Source organism: Xenopus laevis, chromosome 5L (genome assembly GCF_017654675.1).
Source record: "Xenopus laevis strain J_2021 chromosome 5L, Xenopus_laevis_v10.1, whole genome shotgun sequence".
NCBI lineage: Eukaryota > Metazoa > Chordata > Amphibia > Anura > Pipidae > Xenopus > Xenopus laevis.
The window spans coordinates 49,705,300-49,719,771 of NC_054379.1; the positions used below are offsets into that span (position 1 = coordinate 49,705,300).

At 42.4% G+C, this 14,472-nt stretch overlaps 1 protein-coding gene across 2 annotated transcripts in view; it reads right to left on the reverse strand.

Annotated features, from left to right (window-relative positions):
* esr1.L (estrogen receptor 1 L homeolog) overlaps positions 1-14,472 on the reverse strand; it is a 118,047-nt gene that overhangs the window by 80,171 nt on the left and 23,404 nt on the right. The window contains exon 1 of one of the 2 annotated variants that reach the window (XM_041562111.1): positions 2,637-3,188. In XM_041562111.1, the coding sequence (XP_041418045.1) occupies positions 2,637-3,070 (434 nt within the window). In that variant the 5' untranslated portion in view covers positions 3,071-3,188. 2 annotated transcript variants of the gene reach the window in all.

The following is a 14,472-nucleotide window of genomic DNA, read 5'->3' on the forward strand; positions in this document are numbered from 1 at the left end:
GGACCCAGATAAATGGTCGCTTTGTCTGTCCCTAAAACCAGCCATGGATGTTACATCCCCAAAGTCACTCCTCTACTGATAGGGACCAAGGTAAATGCTCTGACTAAACCCTAAAAACAGCCATAAATGTTCCAAACCACATTTGTTTTTCTGTTTATTTTGTTGACTGGTCTTCAGCCCCTTTGCATTCATTTTATATCCATTTCATGCAATGCATGTAATGCAAGCAAATAAATTGATCTAGTGCAACACTAGAAGTGCTCTGATATATTGTATACTGTTTAAAAGTCTTAGTCAAGAAGTAAAAACCCATATTGCCACGTGCTACAGGGGCGGTTTAGACGTTCAATAATAAATGTGGAAAAGCACCCAGACTATTCAGAAATTAAATTCCTCAAATCAAATTTGTCTTTTTATGCTTTAAAATAAAAATGTTGCATCTGGAAATATGAATAATTCCTAAAATAATCTGCGATAATGAAAATGCCGAGAATATACTTAATTACTTATCACCCATCCCATACTCCTATCATCATTAAAAGGTTAACCTTCATTCGGATATGAAAAACAAGTCTCATTTTGTCACTGTGACCTTACTATGCCATCTGCCAGGTTTGTATTGCTCCACAATTTAATGGAAGGTTTTGAACATTCCTAGATCAATCTCTCATTATTTCATTCTGTGCATAATCTGCATAGCAAATGTATATATAGCTATAAAGCTGAACACTACTTGTCTTCAGGTAATTTATATATGCTCTAATCACATATTTATTGAAATGATGTTAAAATTAAACCATGCTTTGACTTTTGTTCTGCAACTTGTATGTAAAACATGAATGTGATTATAAACTAGAGGTGTGGAGTATGTTATCCAGGACAAACTTTCCAGAGAGATCTGGAAACCAGCAGTGAAATTCCCAACTGCATTATTTCAATTAAATATTCTTCACTTTTTTGGATTCTTCTTTTCACAGGTCCCATACATTTTGTACAGCAGATCTTATATCTGGACATATTTTCATCAACACTGTGTTGCCTACTTCTACTGGTATTAAATGAATACTTAGTTTTAATAACTAATAGCCATTCCTTGACATTGCCTGTTGCCTGATTTTACGATCCCGCCAAACAAATGCCTTACCAATGCAAACACTGCATACAAATGTACAGTGATTAGACATGTCATCATCATTAGCCCAAGAATGCCTTTTACTGTATGTATGCAGTTTTCACAAAAGTAAAGAAACATATATAAAAGTAGCCTAAAGTCATGCAAAATAGGCAGGGTTTGGTCAGAAGTTTGAAAAGCAGGATGTGCCTTAAATCATTATGATTCTACCCTTTGCCACTTTGTATAAAAAATATTCTGATATTCTGTTTCACCCATATATAGTGCAAAGTGAGCCCCCATTCCCTTTTGTGCATCCAAGGTTATAGGCGTGTATTTATGAGTTTGATATAACCGACTAAACAGTTTTCAGCTATTGCAATGTACAAGTAGAACACTGTTATCTCAATATACAATTGAAATGCTTAATTGAATTAAATCAAAGATAGCCACTTGTCTACTTGTCATGGTGACTATTGGTAGTGGTATATCTGAACAGTTATGGGACCTGCTATCCAGAATGCTCAGGAGCTGGGGTTTTCTGGATCAGGAATCTTTCCATTATTTGAATCCTCATATCTTAAGTCTGCTAAAAATAATTGAAATACTAATTAAAACCAATAGGATTGTTTATAGTAAGGATTAATTATATCTTAGTTGGAATCAAATACAAGGTACGTTTTTATTATTACATAGAAAAAGAAAATCATTTTGAAAATTTTCAATTGGTTAAATAAAATTGAGTCTATGTGAGATAGCCTTCCCTTTATTTAGAGCTTTCTGGATAATGGGTTCCTGGATAACAGATGTGGTTATGTAATATTTAAGATCTAAGGACTACCATGGCAATGGTATAATACAGACATTAAAGGTCCATGAAATGTATTAGGGCTGACCAAGCAGTGTAGTAGGAAAGGAATGGATTTATATTTAATTCCACATTTATATCTGAAGGGTATGAAATAGTACGGAATCCCTCAGCTTTCTAAACGTCAGAACGTGTCAAGTCTGCTTCACAAAAGTGGGACAGATCTGCAATTTAGATGTATTATTCTGGATAAATACATTTAAACAATAAGCCATTTTCCCTACTCCTCTATTATAATAGAAAATTACAGAATTTAAGGGAAAAAAAAACATTAGAAGCAACTACTGTGCCGAAGTCCATTGAGATTTGTATTTAAAGTAGAGCTCAAAGAAAACTTTGAATAATATATTTCTTTCGCGATTTTCACTTCCAAGATTCCACAATTCTTTTCATTCCAAAGAGCCACTTCTTATACAAAACTTTGGGGGAGTAATTTAACGGAACTCTTTGGCTAGCTTACAGAAGTAGGAATAAATTGTAATACATGCCAGCCCAGATCGCAGATATCTTTGTTTTTTCTTTGCTCATATGTTGTCAATATTTTGTTAACCCATTAAGAAATAAAATCATTTGCTATTTTGATAAGAATTTTTTTTGGCTACAGCCATTTCTAAATAAAAAATTCACTAGAATTTCTTAGACATTACATTTGGTTACCTGTAAAAAGTTGGAGGTGCCGCTTCCCTTACTGCGAAAGTGCCCTGCTCACTCTCCAAATAGTATGGAACTTGCTGGCCATGGTGGTGGATAAACGGGGATAGTTGTGGAGTTTGAAGAAACACTACAGGACTTGGAGGCACATTGTTCAAAGTATGTAGCCCAGTCAAACTGCTAGATCCGAATGTCTCTGAGCTGGCTGCATAGCTGAGACTAGCAGAGCTATACACCGGTGCAGCAGCAGCAGCAAAGTCATAAGTCGTGCCCTCGGGGTAGTTGAATATGCCCGTCCTGTTATTTTCCACGTACATTTCACCAAGTGGTCTTTCAAGCGATATCTTCAGAGGTGGTCTGGTTAAGGTCTCCAGTTCTGAGGATTGAATCTGATGCAAAAAGGTAACTCCAGTGGTTTTGTTGGGTAGGGGCATGGTCATAGCTACTGGCAGTGATAATGTGACATGGCTGTCCACTGTTCCAGCTAGTTTGTGATGTCAGCACTCGTATAAACACCTGAAAACAGAGCACAACCTGATGTGAGCTTAAGCAGAAAACATTTGCAGCCTTGCACTGAACAGGTAGTAAGCAAGCTCCAGAAAGGAGGAGGGCACAATTGAAAGCAGAATACACCACATAGAAAAAAACTGTCTCTCCCACTTTCTAACTGATTCTTCTCCTTCACTTATGTTCATGTCTATCAGTGTTGATTGCATTACATAGGTCCTGACGGAATGCCTATCATACATTGCATAGTTTTTAAACTGCCTGACAAAGCTGATCTCTTAGTTTGATTTATATCGGTTATTCTTTATTGTTCAGAGCAAGTGTTCCTTCTTCGAGGTATACTATATCACTTTACAAGGAAAATGATCGCTTTTTTTCCCCCTGTGATTTATTCCTGGTCACAGTTTTAGTCCTCTCATTTTATTGTTGAACACATAAAGGAAAACACTCTGTTGTGATATTACAATGACCCTGAATGTGTCTTGGTTGTGAGATATGAAAGGGCAGACTGAGTGTGAATGCATAAAGCAGTATTTATATATATAGAGGCCTTGAAAATTAGTTTGCTTATTATTTGTGAAAATGTTTAACTATTTCTGAGAAGACTGTTCAAAATATCTCTCTCCTACCACAATGGTCATTTCTTGTCTTATATTTACTAATTACTTTTTCTGATGTTAAGTCACTTATTCACCAATATTGCAAGTTGAGTCATATATTTAACATGTACAACATTAGCCTGTGCAACATGTCTGCTCTAACAGGGTGAGTAGTCTCTCTAAATTCCGGTCCCCTGCCTCTAGTTTTTCAATCAGTGCTAGAACTGTGAACATTCAGCAGGGGAGGTTGACAGTTCAGCTGCAAACTATAGAAATGCAGTTTTATTATGATGTATAAACATTTTCATCAATGCCCTATTATTTGCTGTTACAAAATATAATAAGGCAAACAATGTATAAACATAAGTGAGGATTAAAGTTGGCAGAGTAGAACTTTTTTTATTGGATGTATCTGCAAGGTACATCTCCAAGGCATTTGAGCCTCTGTAACGGGCCCGAAGGCACAGTAATAGTGTAGACCAAAGAGGAGACCAGACCAGGTTCGAGGTACAAGAGGGTTTATCCAAAGAATCGTCAAAATACAGGCAAATAGGTCAGACCAGGCAGAAGACAAGCAGAATCGAAGAACAGGCAGAAGTCGGTACACAAGAATGAAAAATAGACAATAACACCCAGGAACTCTGTAGCAGGAACCTATAGTTGGGCAAGGACTGGAAGGGGAAGTACGTTTAAATAGTCTCTGGGTTGGCGCCAAATTTTGACGCAGACGCCAGCGTCCTCACGCTGACGTCTCGACGCCGGCGCCCGATTCTGACGCCGGCGTCCGTTCCATCGCCGACGACCAATCCTGGAGTGGGAAAAAGGTGAGGTCATAGACCTGTGCCCAGCAGGAGCCATGTGGTGAGGCAGGTGGTCGCCATCTTGGACGCCATCTTGGACGCCATCTTGAAGACCTGAGGTAGATTCCATTACAGTACCCCCCTCCTTAGGGGGGGCCTCAGGACCACCGAGTCTAGGGGAGAGAGGGAATAGTTTATGGAATCTACGAACCAAGATGGGCGCATGGACATCTGAGCTCCTGACCCAGGAGCACTCCTCGGGACCGAACCCCTTCCACTCGATGAGATATTGAAGAGTGCCCCTGGAAAGACGAGAGTCCAAGATCCTCTTCACCTCGAATTCCTGGTGATCGTCAACCAGGACTGGAGCTGGGGAAGAAGAAGAAGAAGAAAAAGACACAGCAGGCTTAAGGAGAGAGACATGGAAGGCATTCGGGATCCGCATCTCTGGAGGGAGTTGAAGACGAACCGCCACCGGATTGATGATTTCGATGACAGGAAAGGGACTGATGAATCTGGGACCAAGCTTTGGGGTAGGAATCTTCAGGCGGATGTTACGGGTGGAAAGCCAAACTTTATCACCAGGAGCATAGGGTGGAGCGGAAATCCTCTTCTTGTCGGCAAACCTCTTCTGGACCAGGGAGCTCTTCTGCAGATTAGAGGCAACAGCAGCCCAAATAGCCATCATGTGGGCAGCCTGATCGTTGGCGGCAGGAACATTGGTGAGGAGAAGATCCTGAGGGAACGCCAATGGATTCTGACCGTAGACACAGAAGAAAGGGGACTGATGCGAGGAAGAATGCAAAGCGTTGTTATGGGCGAACTCAGCCCAGGGAAGGAGATCCGACCAGTCGTCTTGGCACAGGGAAACATGGCAGCGAAGAAACTGTTCCAAAGCCTGGTTCACTCTCTCAGCGGCTCCATTGGACTGTGGGTGATAGGCAGAAGAAAATTGCAAAGAAATGTTGAGAGCTTTGCACAAGGATCTCCAGAATCTAGACACGAATTGTGAGCCACGGTCAGAGACGATCTCGGCAGGAAACCCATGGAGACGAAAAATATGTTGGATGAAAAGCTTGGAAAGTTCAGGAGCAGAGGGAAGTTTGCGGAGGGGAATGAAATGAGCCATTTTGCTGAACCTGTCAACGACAACCCAGATAACAGTGTGACCGGAGGAGACAGGCAGATCCACAATAAAATCCATGGCAAGATGAGTCCAAGGACGAGATGGAATGGGTAATGGAAGAAGGAGTCCTTTGGGAGGAGAATGTCCAGACTTGGAAATGGCACAGATGGTACAAGAAGAAACAAAGTCTTTGACATCCTTTTTCATGGATGGCCACCACACCAGGCGAGAAAGGAGTTCGGTAGTCTTCTCCACTCCGGGATGGCCGGCCTGTTTGGAACTGTGTGCCTGGGATAGGATAGACTGGCGACAATCAGGTGGAACAAAGGCAACCCCTAGAGGAATATTGTCAGGAGCAGAAGCTTGAGCGGAAAGGATTTGCGAAGCCAAGGAGGGAAATAGGGCAGCGACGATCTTGGAGGAAGGCACAATGGGTTCAGGATCTTCGGAGCAGGGAACTTCAGGAACAAAACTTCTTGACAAAGCATCAGCCTTTCTAGAGCCAGGACGAAAGGTGATGACGAAGTTAAAACGGGAGAAGAACAGTGACCATCTGGCTTGTCGAGGATTCAAACGTTTGAGGGACTGGATAAATTCATGGTTCTTATGGTCTGTAAAGATGGTTACGGGAATGGAGGATCCCTCCAGTAAATGTCTCCACTCCTCCAGGGCGAGTTTCACTGCCAATAACTCACGATTCCCCACATCGTAGTTCTGCTCGGAGGAGGAAAATTTCTTAGAGAAGAATGCACAGGGATGTAACTTCCCATCCAAGGATGATCTCTGTGACAAGACAGCTCCAACTCCCACATCTGAGGCGTCGACTTCGAGGAAGAAGGGAAGAAGAAGTTCGGGGTGTCTGAGAATAGATGCAGAAGAAAAGGCAGTTTTCAAGGATTCAAAGGCTTCCAAGGCTAGAGGAGGCCAGTGCTGTGGTTTACCCCCTTTGCGGATAAGGGCCAGGATAGGAGAGATCTTGGAAGAGAAACCTTTAATAAATTGTCTGTAATAGTTGGCAAAGCCAATAAATCTCTGGATAGCCTTGACACTTGTGGGGAGGGGCCAATCAAGAATTGCTGAAACCTTGGCTGGATCCATCTTGAAACCCTGCTGGGAGATGATGTACCCAAGAAAAGGGATGGAGGACACTTCAAACGAACACTTTTCCAATTTAGCGAAGAGATTATTCTTTCTTAGGCGAAGAAGAACTTCCTTCACTAGGGAGCGATGCTCGTGGAGATTTTTGGAAAAGACAAGAATGTCATCTAGATAGACGACAACACTTTGCCCCAACAGATCTCTGAATATATCATTTACGAACTCTTGGAAGACCGCGGGGGCATTACATAGTCCAAACGGCATGACTAGATATTCATAATGCCCGTCTCGGGTATTGAAGGCGGTCTTCCATTCGTCCCCTTCACGAACTCTAATGAGGTTATAGGCACCACGAAGATCCAGCTTAGTGAAGATCTTGGCCCCTCTTAACTGATCGAAGAGTTCGGAGATTAGGGGGAGAGGGTAACGGTTTTTAATGGTGATTTTGTTTAACCCCCTATAGTCGATGCATGGTCGCAGACCTCCGTCCTTCTTTTCGACAAAGAAAAATCCAGCACCAGCAGGGGAGGAAGAAGGGCGGATGAAGCCTCTTTGGAGATTCTCCTGAATGTAGGTCTTCATTGCAGCCGTCTCAGAGGGGGAAAGAGGATAGGTGCGACCCCGGGGAGGCATGGAACCAGGAAGAAGTTCGACCGGACAGTCATAGGGTCGATGAGGAGGAAGGGTCTCTGCAGAGCCCTTATTGAAGACATCAGCAAAATCTTGATAGACGGATGGAAGGGACAACTTGGAAGAAACAGAAGAAACCTTGATAAGGGGTACAGCAGGCAAACAGTTCCGTTGGCAATAGGGGCTCCAGCGGGAGACTTGAGAGGAGGACCAGTCAATGACTGGATTATGGGTGCACAACCAGGGAAGCCCCAAAACGAGTGGAGTTGAAGGGCAATCGATGAGTAGAAAGGCCAATCTCTCCAGATGCATGGTGCCCACTCTAAGAGAAAGTTCAGCGGTGGTTTGAGAAATAATGGCCGAAGACAGAGGGCGGTCATCAATAGCCAACACCCGCAGAGGAGAGGCCAAGGGTTGTAGGGGAACCGCATGACGAGCAGCAAAAACTCTGTCCATGAAATTTCCGGCAGCACCAGAGTCCAGGAAAGCTTGCACTGGGATCTTCTGGGAACCGAATTGGATCTGTGCTGGAAGAAGGAAGCGTTGAGTAGAGGGTTGGGGAAAATGACAAACACCACCCAGATAGGTCTCCCCAAACCTACCTAGGTGCTGCGTTTCCCGGCTTCACAGGACACTCATGGGCGAAGTGCGATTTGCCCCCACAATACAGGCATAGGCCGGCAGCCCTTCTCCGTAGCTTCTCCTGTTCGGAAAGACGAGCCCGTCCGATCTGCATGGGTTCCTCAGTAGATGGAGCAGAGGAAGCAGAAGCCGCAGGAGTAGGAGAGGGGAAAGCAGAAGCCGGATTGAAGAGTAGGGGTCTCTGGAAGCGAGGAGCCAGGGTGGATTGGAACCGGGGATACTTCTTCGAACGCTCTCTGTCGAGCTCGAGTTGAAATTCCCTCTGCCGGGTGTCAACCTTTATAGCCAGCGCCACCAGATCCTCCCACCGAGAAGGAATTTCCCGGGAGACCAAGTCGTTTTTAATCCGCATGGCTAGGCCGTTGTAGAAGGCGGCATGGTACCCATCATTGTTCCAGGTGGTCTCCGCAACTAGGGTGCGGAACTCAATAGCGTACTCTGGAACAGAGCGAGTGCCTTGCTGGATCTGGAACAGGCGAGCAGAGGATGCCATAGCTCGACCAGGGGCATCAAAGACGACCCGAAGTTCACGGATGAAGGCACTGGCATTGTCAATCAAAGGGTCCCCCTTCTCCCACAGAGGTGATGCCCACTCTAAAGCCTTCCCCTGCAGGCGAGTAATCATGTACCCCACTTTAGCTCGTTCGGATACAAACTGACCTGGCAGCAGGGCGAACTGGATCTCGCACTGGTTGATGAAACCTCTGCATGCATCAGGATCGCCGCTGTAGAGGGGAGGCGCAGGAATGCGAGGTTCCGAAGGCTGAAGTGGGCTTGCAGGAACGGCCACAGGGACCAGGGCCACAGGTGACAATGCCGACAACTTGTCCAGAATAGCTTCAAGAGCCTGACCGAAGTGTGACTGCTGGGCTTCGTATGACTGCATGCGGGAAGCCAGACCGCGGATAGCGCCACCGACATAAGGTGGAGCTGGAGTCTCCTCCGAAGGGTCCATGGCCCAACTATACTGTAACGGGCCCGAAGGCACAGTAATAGTGTAGACCAAAGAGGAGACCAGACCAGGTTCGAGGTTCAAGAGGGTTTATCCAAAGAATCGTCAAAATACAGGCAAATAGGTCAGACCAGGCAGAAGACAAGCAGAATCGAAGAACCGAAGAACAGGCAGAAGTTGGTACACAAGAATCAAAAATAGACAATAACACCCAGGAACTCTGTAGCAGGAACCTATAGTTGGGCAAGGACTGGAAGGGGAAGTACGTTTAAATAGTCTCTGGGTTGGCGCCAAATTTTGACGCGCTTGCGTCAGACGCAGACGCCAGCGTCCTCACGCTGACGTCTCGACGCCGTCGCCGACGACCAATCCTGGAGTGGGAAAAAGGTGAGGTCATAGACCTGTGCCCAGCAGGAGCCATGTGGTGAGGCAGGTGGTCGCCATCTTGGACGCCATCTTGGACGCCATCTTGGACGCCATCTTGAAGACCTGAGGTAGATTCCATTACAGCCTCCAGTCGAGGGATAATTCCTTGTTCCAATCTACAGCCTGTGTCTCAGAGTTACAGAAAGAAAAGGGTTCATTATACAGAGGGATTAACTAGGAGAGGTACATTAATTGTCTTTGCTCTTCCTACAGTTGCATTAAAGGAGACCTGTCATCTAGACATTAAAAGCTGTGTAATAAAAGCTCTTTCCAAATTAAACATGAAACTCACATTCTTTTTTTATTAAAACTTCTGTACCTGTTATAAAATGTACTGAAAAATCTTTCAATCTGTTAATCATATATCCACGCCTAAGGCATAGAGGGGAGGCAGGCAATTACTTTCACTTTCCATTCTACACTTCCAAGACCTAACCACACTCCTTACATTCCCTCTCCCTCCTCACCATCTAAGTGTGTAGCCAGTGCATGGACATGTCCATTTAGTCCCCTATTCTGGCAACAACAAAAAAAAGATTTTGGGATAATGAAAAGCCTGCCTTAATAACAGTGTTTACAAAATTGCAGCTGCCTGTTTGCTGAGATTGTTTAATTCCAAGACTGAAGGAAACAAGACTTAAATAATTTATATAGTGTAAGTCCAGGTGTGTATCCGCACTCTGACTTGTCCAAATGGGTGCTATATCAAAATGTGATGAATAGCGATGAATAAAATAAGCACTCCAATATTTCTGATTAACAATTATTTATTCCACTATAATAAATGGTGAGCACAACTTTCCCTTGTTTGTTACAGTTATACAGGAGCAGTGACCAGCTCCAAGTTGTAGCTCCCACCCTTCCCAGCTATAGTCAGGTGATCCCACTGGTGTCTAATAAAAGGGCAGCCAAGTTTGGGAGTTTTACTTTGAAAGCAGCTAGTAAGTTGCAGGTAAAACTTAGTCCCTTTGTAAAATGTATAATGAAGCAATAGAATTCTTAATGAATCAGATAAAATTGAGTATAGGACTGGCCAGATATGGGATGAGTTTGACGTAGTTGGCCAGCTTAAATATATTGCAATATATGGACAAACAATCCCTGTTTTGTTTAAAGGGTAAGGCATTTTTCAGTAGCAGTATGCATAAAATGTCTTTGTCTTAAATATATTGATAATGGGTTGAGTGCACAGGACTCTATGTATTTCGTGGTCACAGCCTCATTGCACCCCCGCCTAATGGTTTTTAAAAAATAGTGGTGAGCACAACTTTTCCCTTGTTTGTTATAACAAGGGAAAGTTGTGGGTGGAGATGGGGGCAGATTTGAATAAGCAGGAACTGGAATTGTGTTGGACCAGGGACATAACTGGGCTTGCCAAGGATGTAATGATTGGGTATCTAAATTTACTGGCAAAATACATTGACATTTTTAATACCAGCTTCAACTGGTGTTCTACTGGCTAGGGTGGTGAAATACTTGTCTTGTCAGGTTTGAAATGGGTGTCGTTCATTTAAAAACAACAATATGAGCCAGATTAACCACTGATCATTTTTGAATCACTGGGAATTGTTTTTTAACAATTGATCCATATAGTTTGTATTGGATTGATTGCATTTTAACGAATATTGCTTGAATGTGTTTCCAGGAAGAAAAGAATTTGATTCAATTGATTTTAATATTAATGATACTGATCAAAAAATGTATCCTTGATAAATTTGCCTCTTTGTGTTTGCTTTCACAGGGTTGGACTTTGAAAATTAGTCTCCCCTAGGCCATGAAGGTAATGCCCTCCAACCCACCATGACTTTGCTCATTTGTCTCCAGTCTCGTCACTGAGCTTAATTCTACTGCCCGGGGCCGGCATTCCCTTCCTCACTATGGCCAAGCTTGCTTCCCTTCCACCAACAATGGGCATTTCCTTGCAAGCTCCCATCACCTACCTTGCCTGTAATTATCCTCCACACTGCTAAAAAGGAAAAGAAAGGAGCTGCACTGTGAACTAGGTGGGTGGGAGATTTAAACAGCTGTTGAGTCTCCTGTCCACTCTCAACATAATTTTTGCTACTGTATCTCTACTAGTAGGCAACAGAGCAGCATACTAGAGTCCTACATGAGTCCAGTTGGGCAGACCCGTGCCCAACCCAGTCTACTGAGTAAGAACCAGGCCCAACTTGGACCTTCTGGCCCTCTACAGAGTCCCCTGTCCCTACTGCCCAAACCTACCAGCACTGCCCCAATCTTCAGCCTGACCCGGGACTTGCATAAACTGGAAGTTGCATCACTGGTGCCCAGAAGTCACATCACTCTAAAGGTGGAACAACCAGGTCAGGAGGAAATCGTTAGATTTGACTGCAGGAGATGGGGGCAATGCAGATTGCAATCAGCCACATTTCCCCAAAACTTGACCCAATGCAGGACAATACATCATGCTGTCCCTAAAACATTGCCATCTTGGCCCGTGCCTATGTGGCCTTCCCACAAATTAGCCCTGTTCTTTCAGTGTAACGGAGTAATTAAACTTAAGGGACTCTCAGGGATCTATTGTCTGGAGATTATGACAAATCACTTTAAAACTTATTTGAAACAAATTGATCTAATTTTCATAAATCAAGTCAACCGATTATATAGGATAATTACATCAAAATTCTTCACAAATATAATGGATATGAATCCTCCAGAAAAATCTATAGGATTCATCTTCTGATTTTTGATAAATATCTCATCATGGGGGCAGATTAGCTAATTTGCGAAAAGTCGCCAGTGGCTGCTTCACAACCATCGCAACACTTTGGCAGGCGAAAATTTGCTCAGACAACACTAATTCACTAAAATGCATTGGTTCATCGTGGGCGCTGAACGCTGTAGACTTTTGGCTAGTGCTACTTGGCAATGCGAGCAATTCAAAGCGAGGATGCACTAGTGTTTATTTCTGCCTATCATAAATTCTTGTGCTCAAGTTGATTTGACATAAGGTGGGAAATTTAAAGTTGAATGGACGACTTTATGTTATATGTTGCAGCAAATAAATTACATTTCCACTGTTAATTACACATATCCATGGAACCTTAATAAAGACAATAGAGTTGTTATAATGCCCTGCACCTGAGCCCACTGCATAATTAATGTTCCATATGTTAGAAAATGTATGGGGGATACCGGTTACCCCAAAAAATAAATTTTAAGGACTGTTGCAGGCTATAACTCGGAAAAAAGGAAAAGACGCCAGCGTTTTTTTTCTACTAAAGAATATGTAGGTAACAGAAGAATGAGGAAGATCTATGCACTTCAGTGCACTTCGCCTGGTCTGAGCTAGCGAAGGCAAGTCTGGCAAATTGTCGCCTGGCGATAGAGTACAAATGAGCGCTAGTGCCTATCTCTTTCGCTAGTGAATTGGCGCCTGTGCCCATTAGTAAATCAGCAATGACCCTGCGGGTGGTAACACTGGCGAATTGTCGCCAGCGTTTGCCACTTTACCCTTTAGCAAATCTGCCCGCATGTGTTGTCTTTCATTTTAAGGGAATCAAGTTACTGTTTCCATGGTTGTGTAACACTTAGGGACCTATTTATTAAAACTTTATTATACCCAAAGTTGCTAAAAATCATAATCCAAATCCAAAAATACTCTAGCTGAAACATGTCAAAGCCATGTAGAAGTCAATGGCAGATTTCCCTGAAGATGTTTTTTGACATTGTGATGTGCACTGGTTTTCATATGATAAAAAGTCTGGGTTTTCAGGCAACAATTAGAAGAAATTTGGGCATCAAAACTCGAAAAAATAGAGACTTTTCCCGCACTGACTTTTTAGAGCTGATTTTTTGATAAATGAATTGTGAAATTTGTGGATGGGAGCTAAGTCGACTTTGTTTCAACTTAAAAAAATTAGATAAATTTGAGTTTTAGTAAATACTCCCCTTAAAGTGGTAGATGGTTTTATTATTAAACAAATTAAAGGATAAATGCTTACTATTTGAAGTTGGAGAAATACTCCAAACCCTATATTCACTGTGAAATGTCAACAGTCAATAAGGACTGAAAACAATGCATTAAACAGTCTTTTGCTAAAAATGAGCTCAGCCTTGTTTTCCTCTTTGTAGTATCCATGGTGTGAAAGCTCTAAAAACAGCTTTAATTTAGACACACACAGCCCATAAATAGCAATATCCTATTCCTCACTTTTCAACGTCTCTGCTTGCTTGTTAATATATTTTAACTTTACCCATCACATGTCTGCATCTGCGGTTTATTAACAGGTACAAATATTTTGCCTGCATTGATCATTTCCATGTTCAATGGAAAGGGATGGGTGTTCGTTGTTTCAATAAACATTTAAGGGGTTGTTCACCTTCAAACACTTTTTTTCAGTTCAGTTGTTTTCAGATAGTTCATCAAAAATAAAGACTTTTTCCATTTACTTTCTATTTTCTATTTGTGCCTGTTTTTCTAATGTTGAAGTCTAAGGTTTCATGTTTCACCTTTTTAAGCTTTCTGAAGCAGCTCTGTGGAGGGGGGGTCGCAGACTCTGTAACTTTTCTAAATTGATACATTTAATTGATACATTTCTTATCTTTGTCCCTGCTGAACTGAATCCATGATTTACAGCTATAATTGATACAATAGTTGCTAATATTCCAGAGATACTGCTAAAAAATGTATCAATTAAATGTAGGAAACTGGAAAAGTTCAGACTGATCCCCTAGAGACAGGAACATTAAACTTTAAACTTGATTTTTGGAAAAATTGTAAAAAAAAAAAAAATAATAGATGGAAAGTAAATAATAATAATTATTTCTGGTGAACAATCTGAAAAAAAATAAATAAAAAAATGAGTTTGGAAGGTGAACAACCCCTTTCATGTGGCAGGGAGCTTATAATATAATGCTCAGAGGTCTGAATAACATACTTAGAAGAGTTTCTGTTCAAAACTGGTAGCTGCTTGTCTGACAGGCATTATACACAAAGATAAATCATTGTATTGGTTATAGCGCAATGAGTAATTTAATGGTAGCAGAACAGCCACTAGCCACACAATGATCACAATTCACATGGGTTCATCTGGCAGTG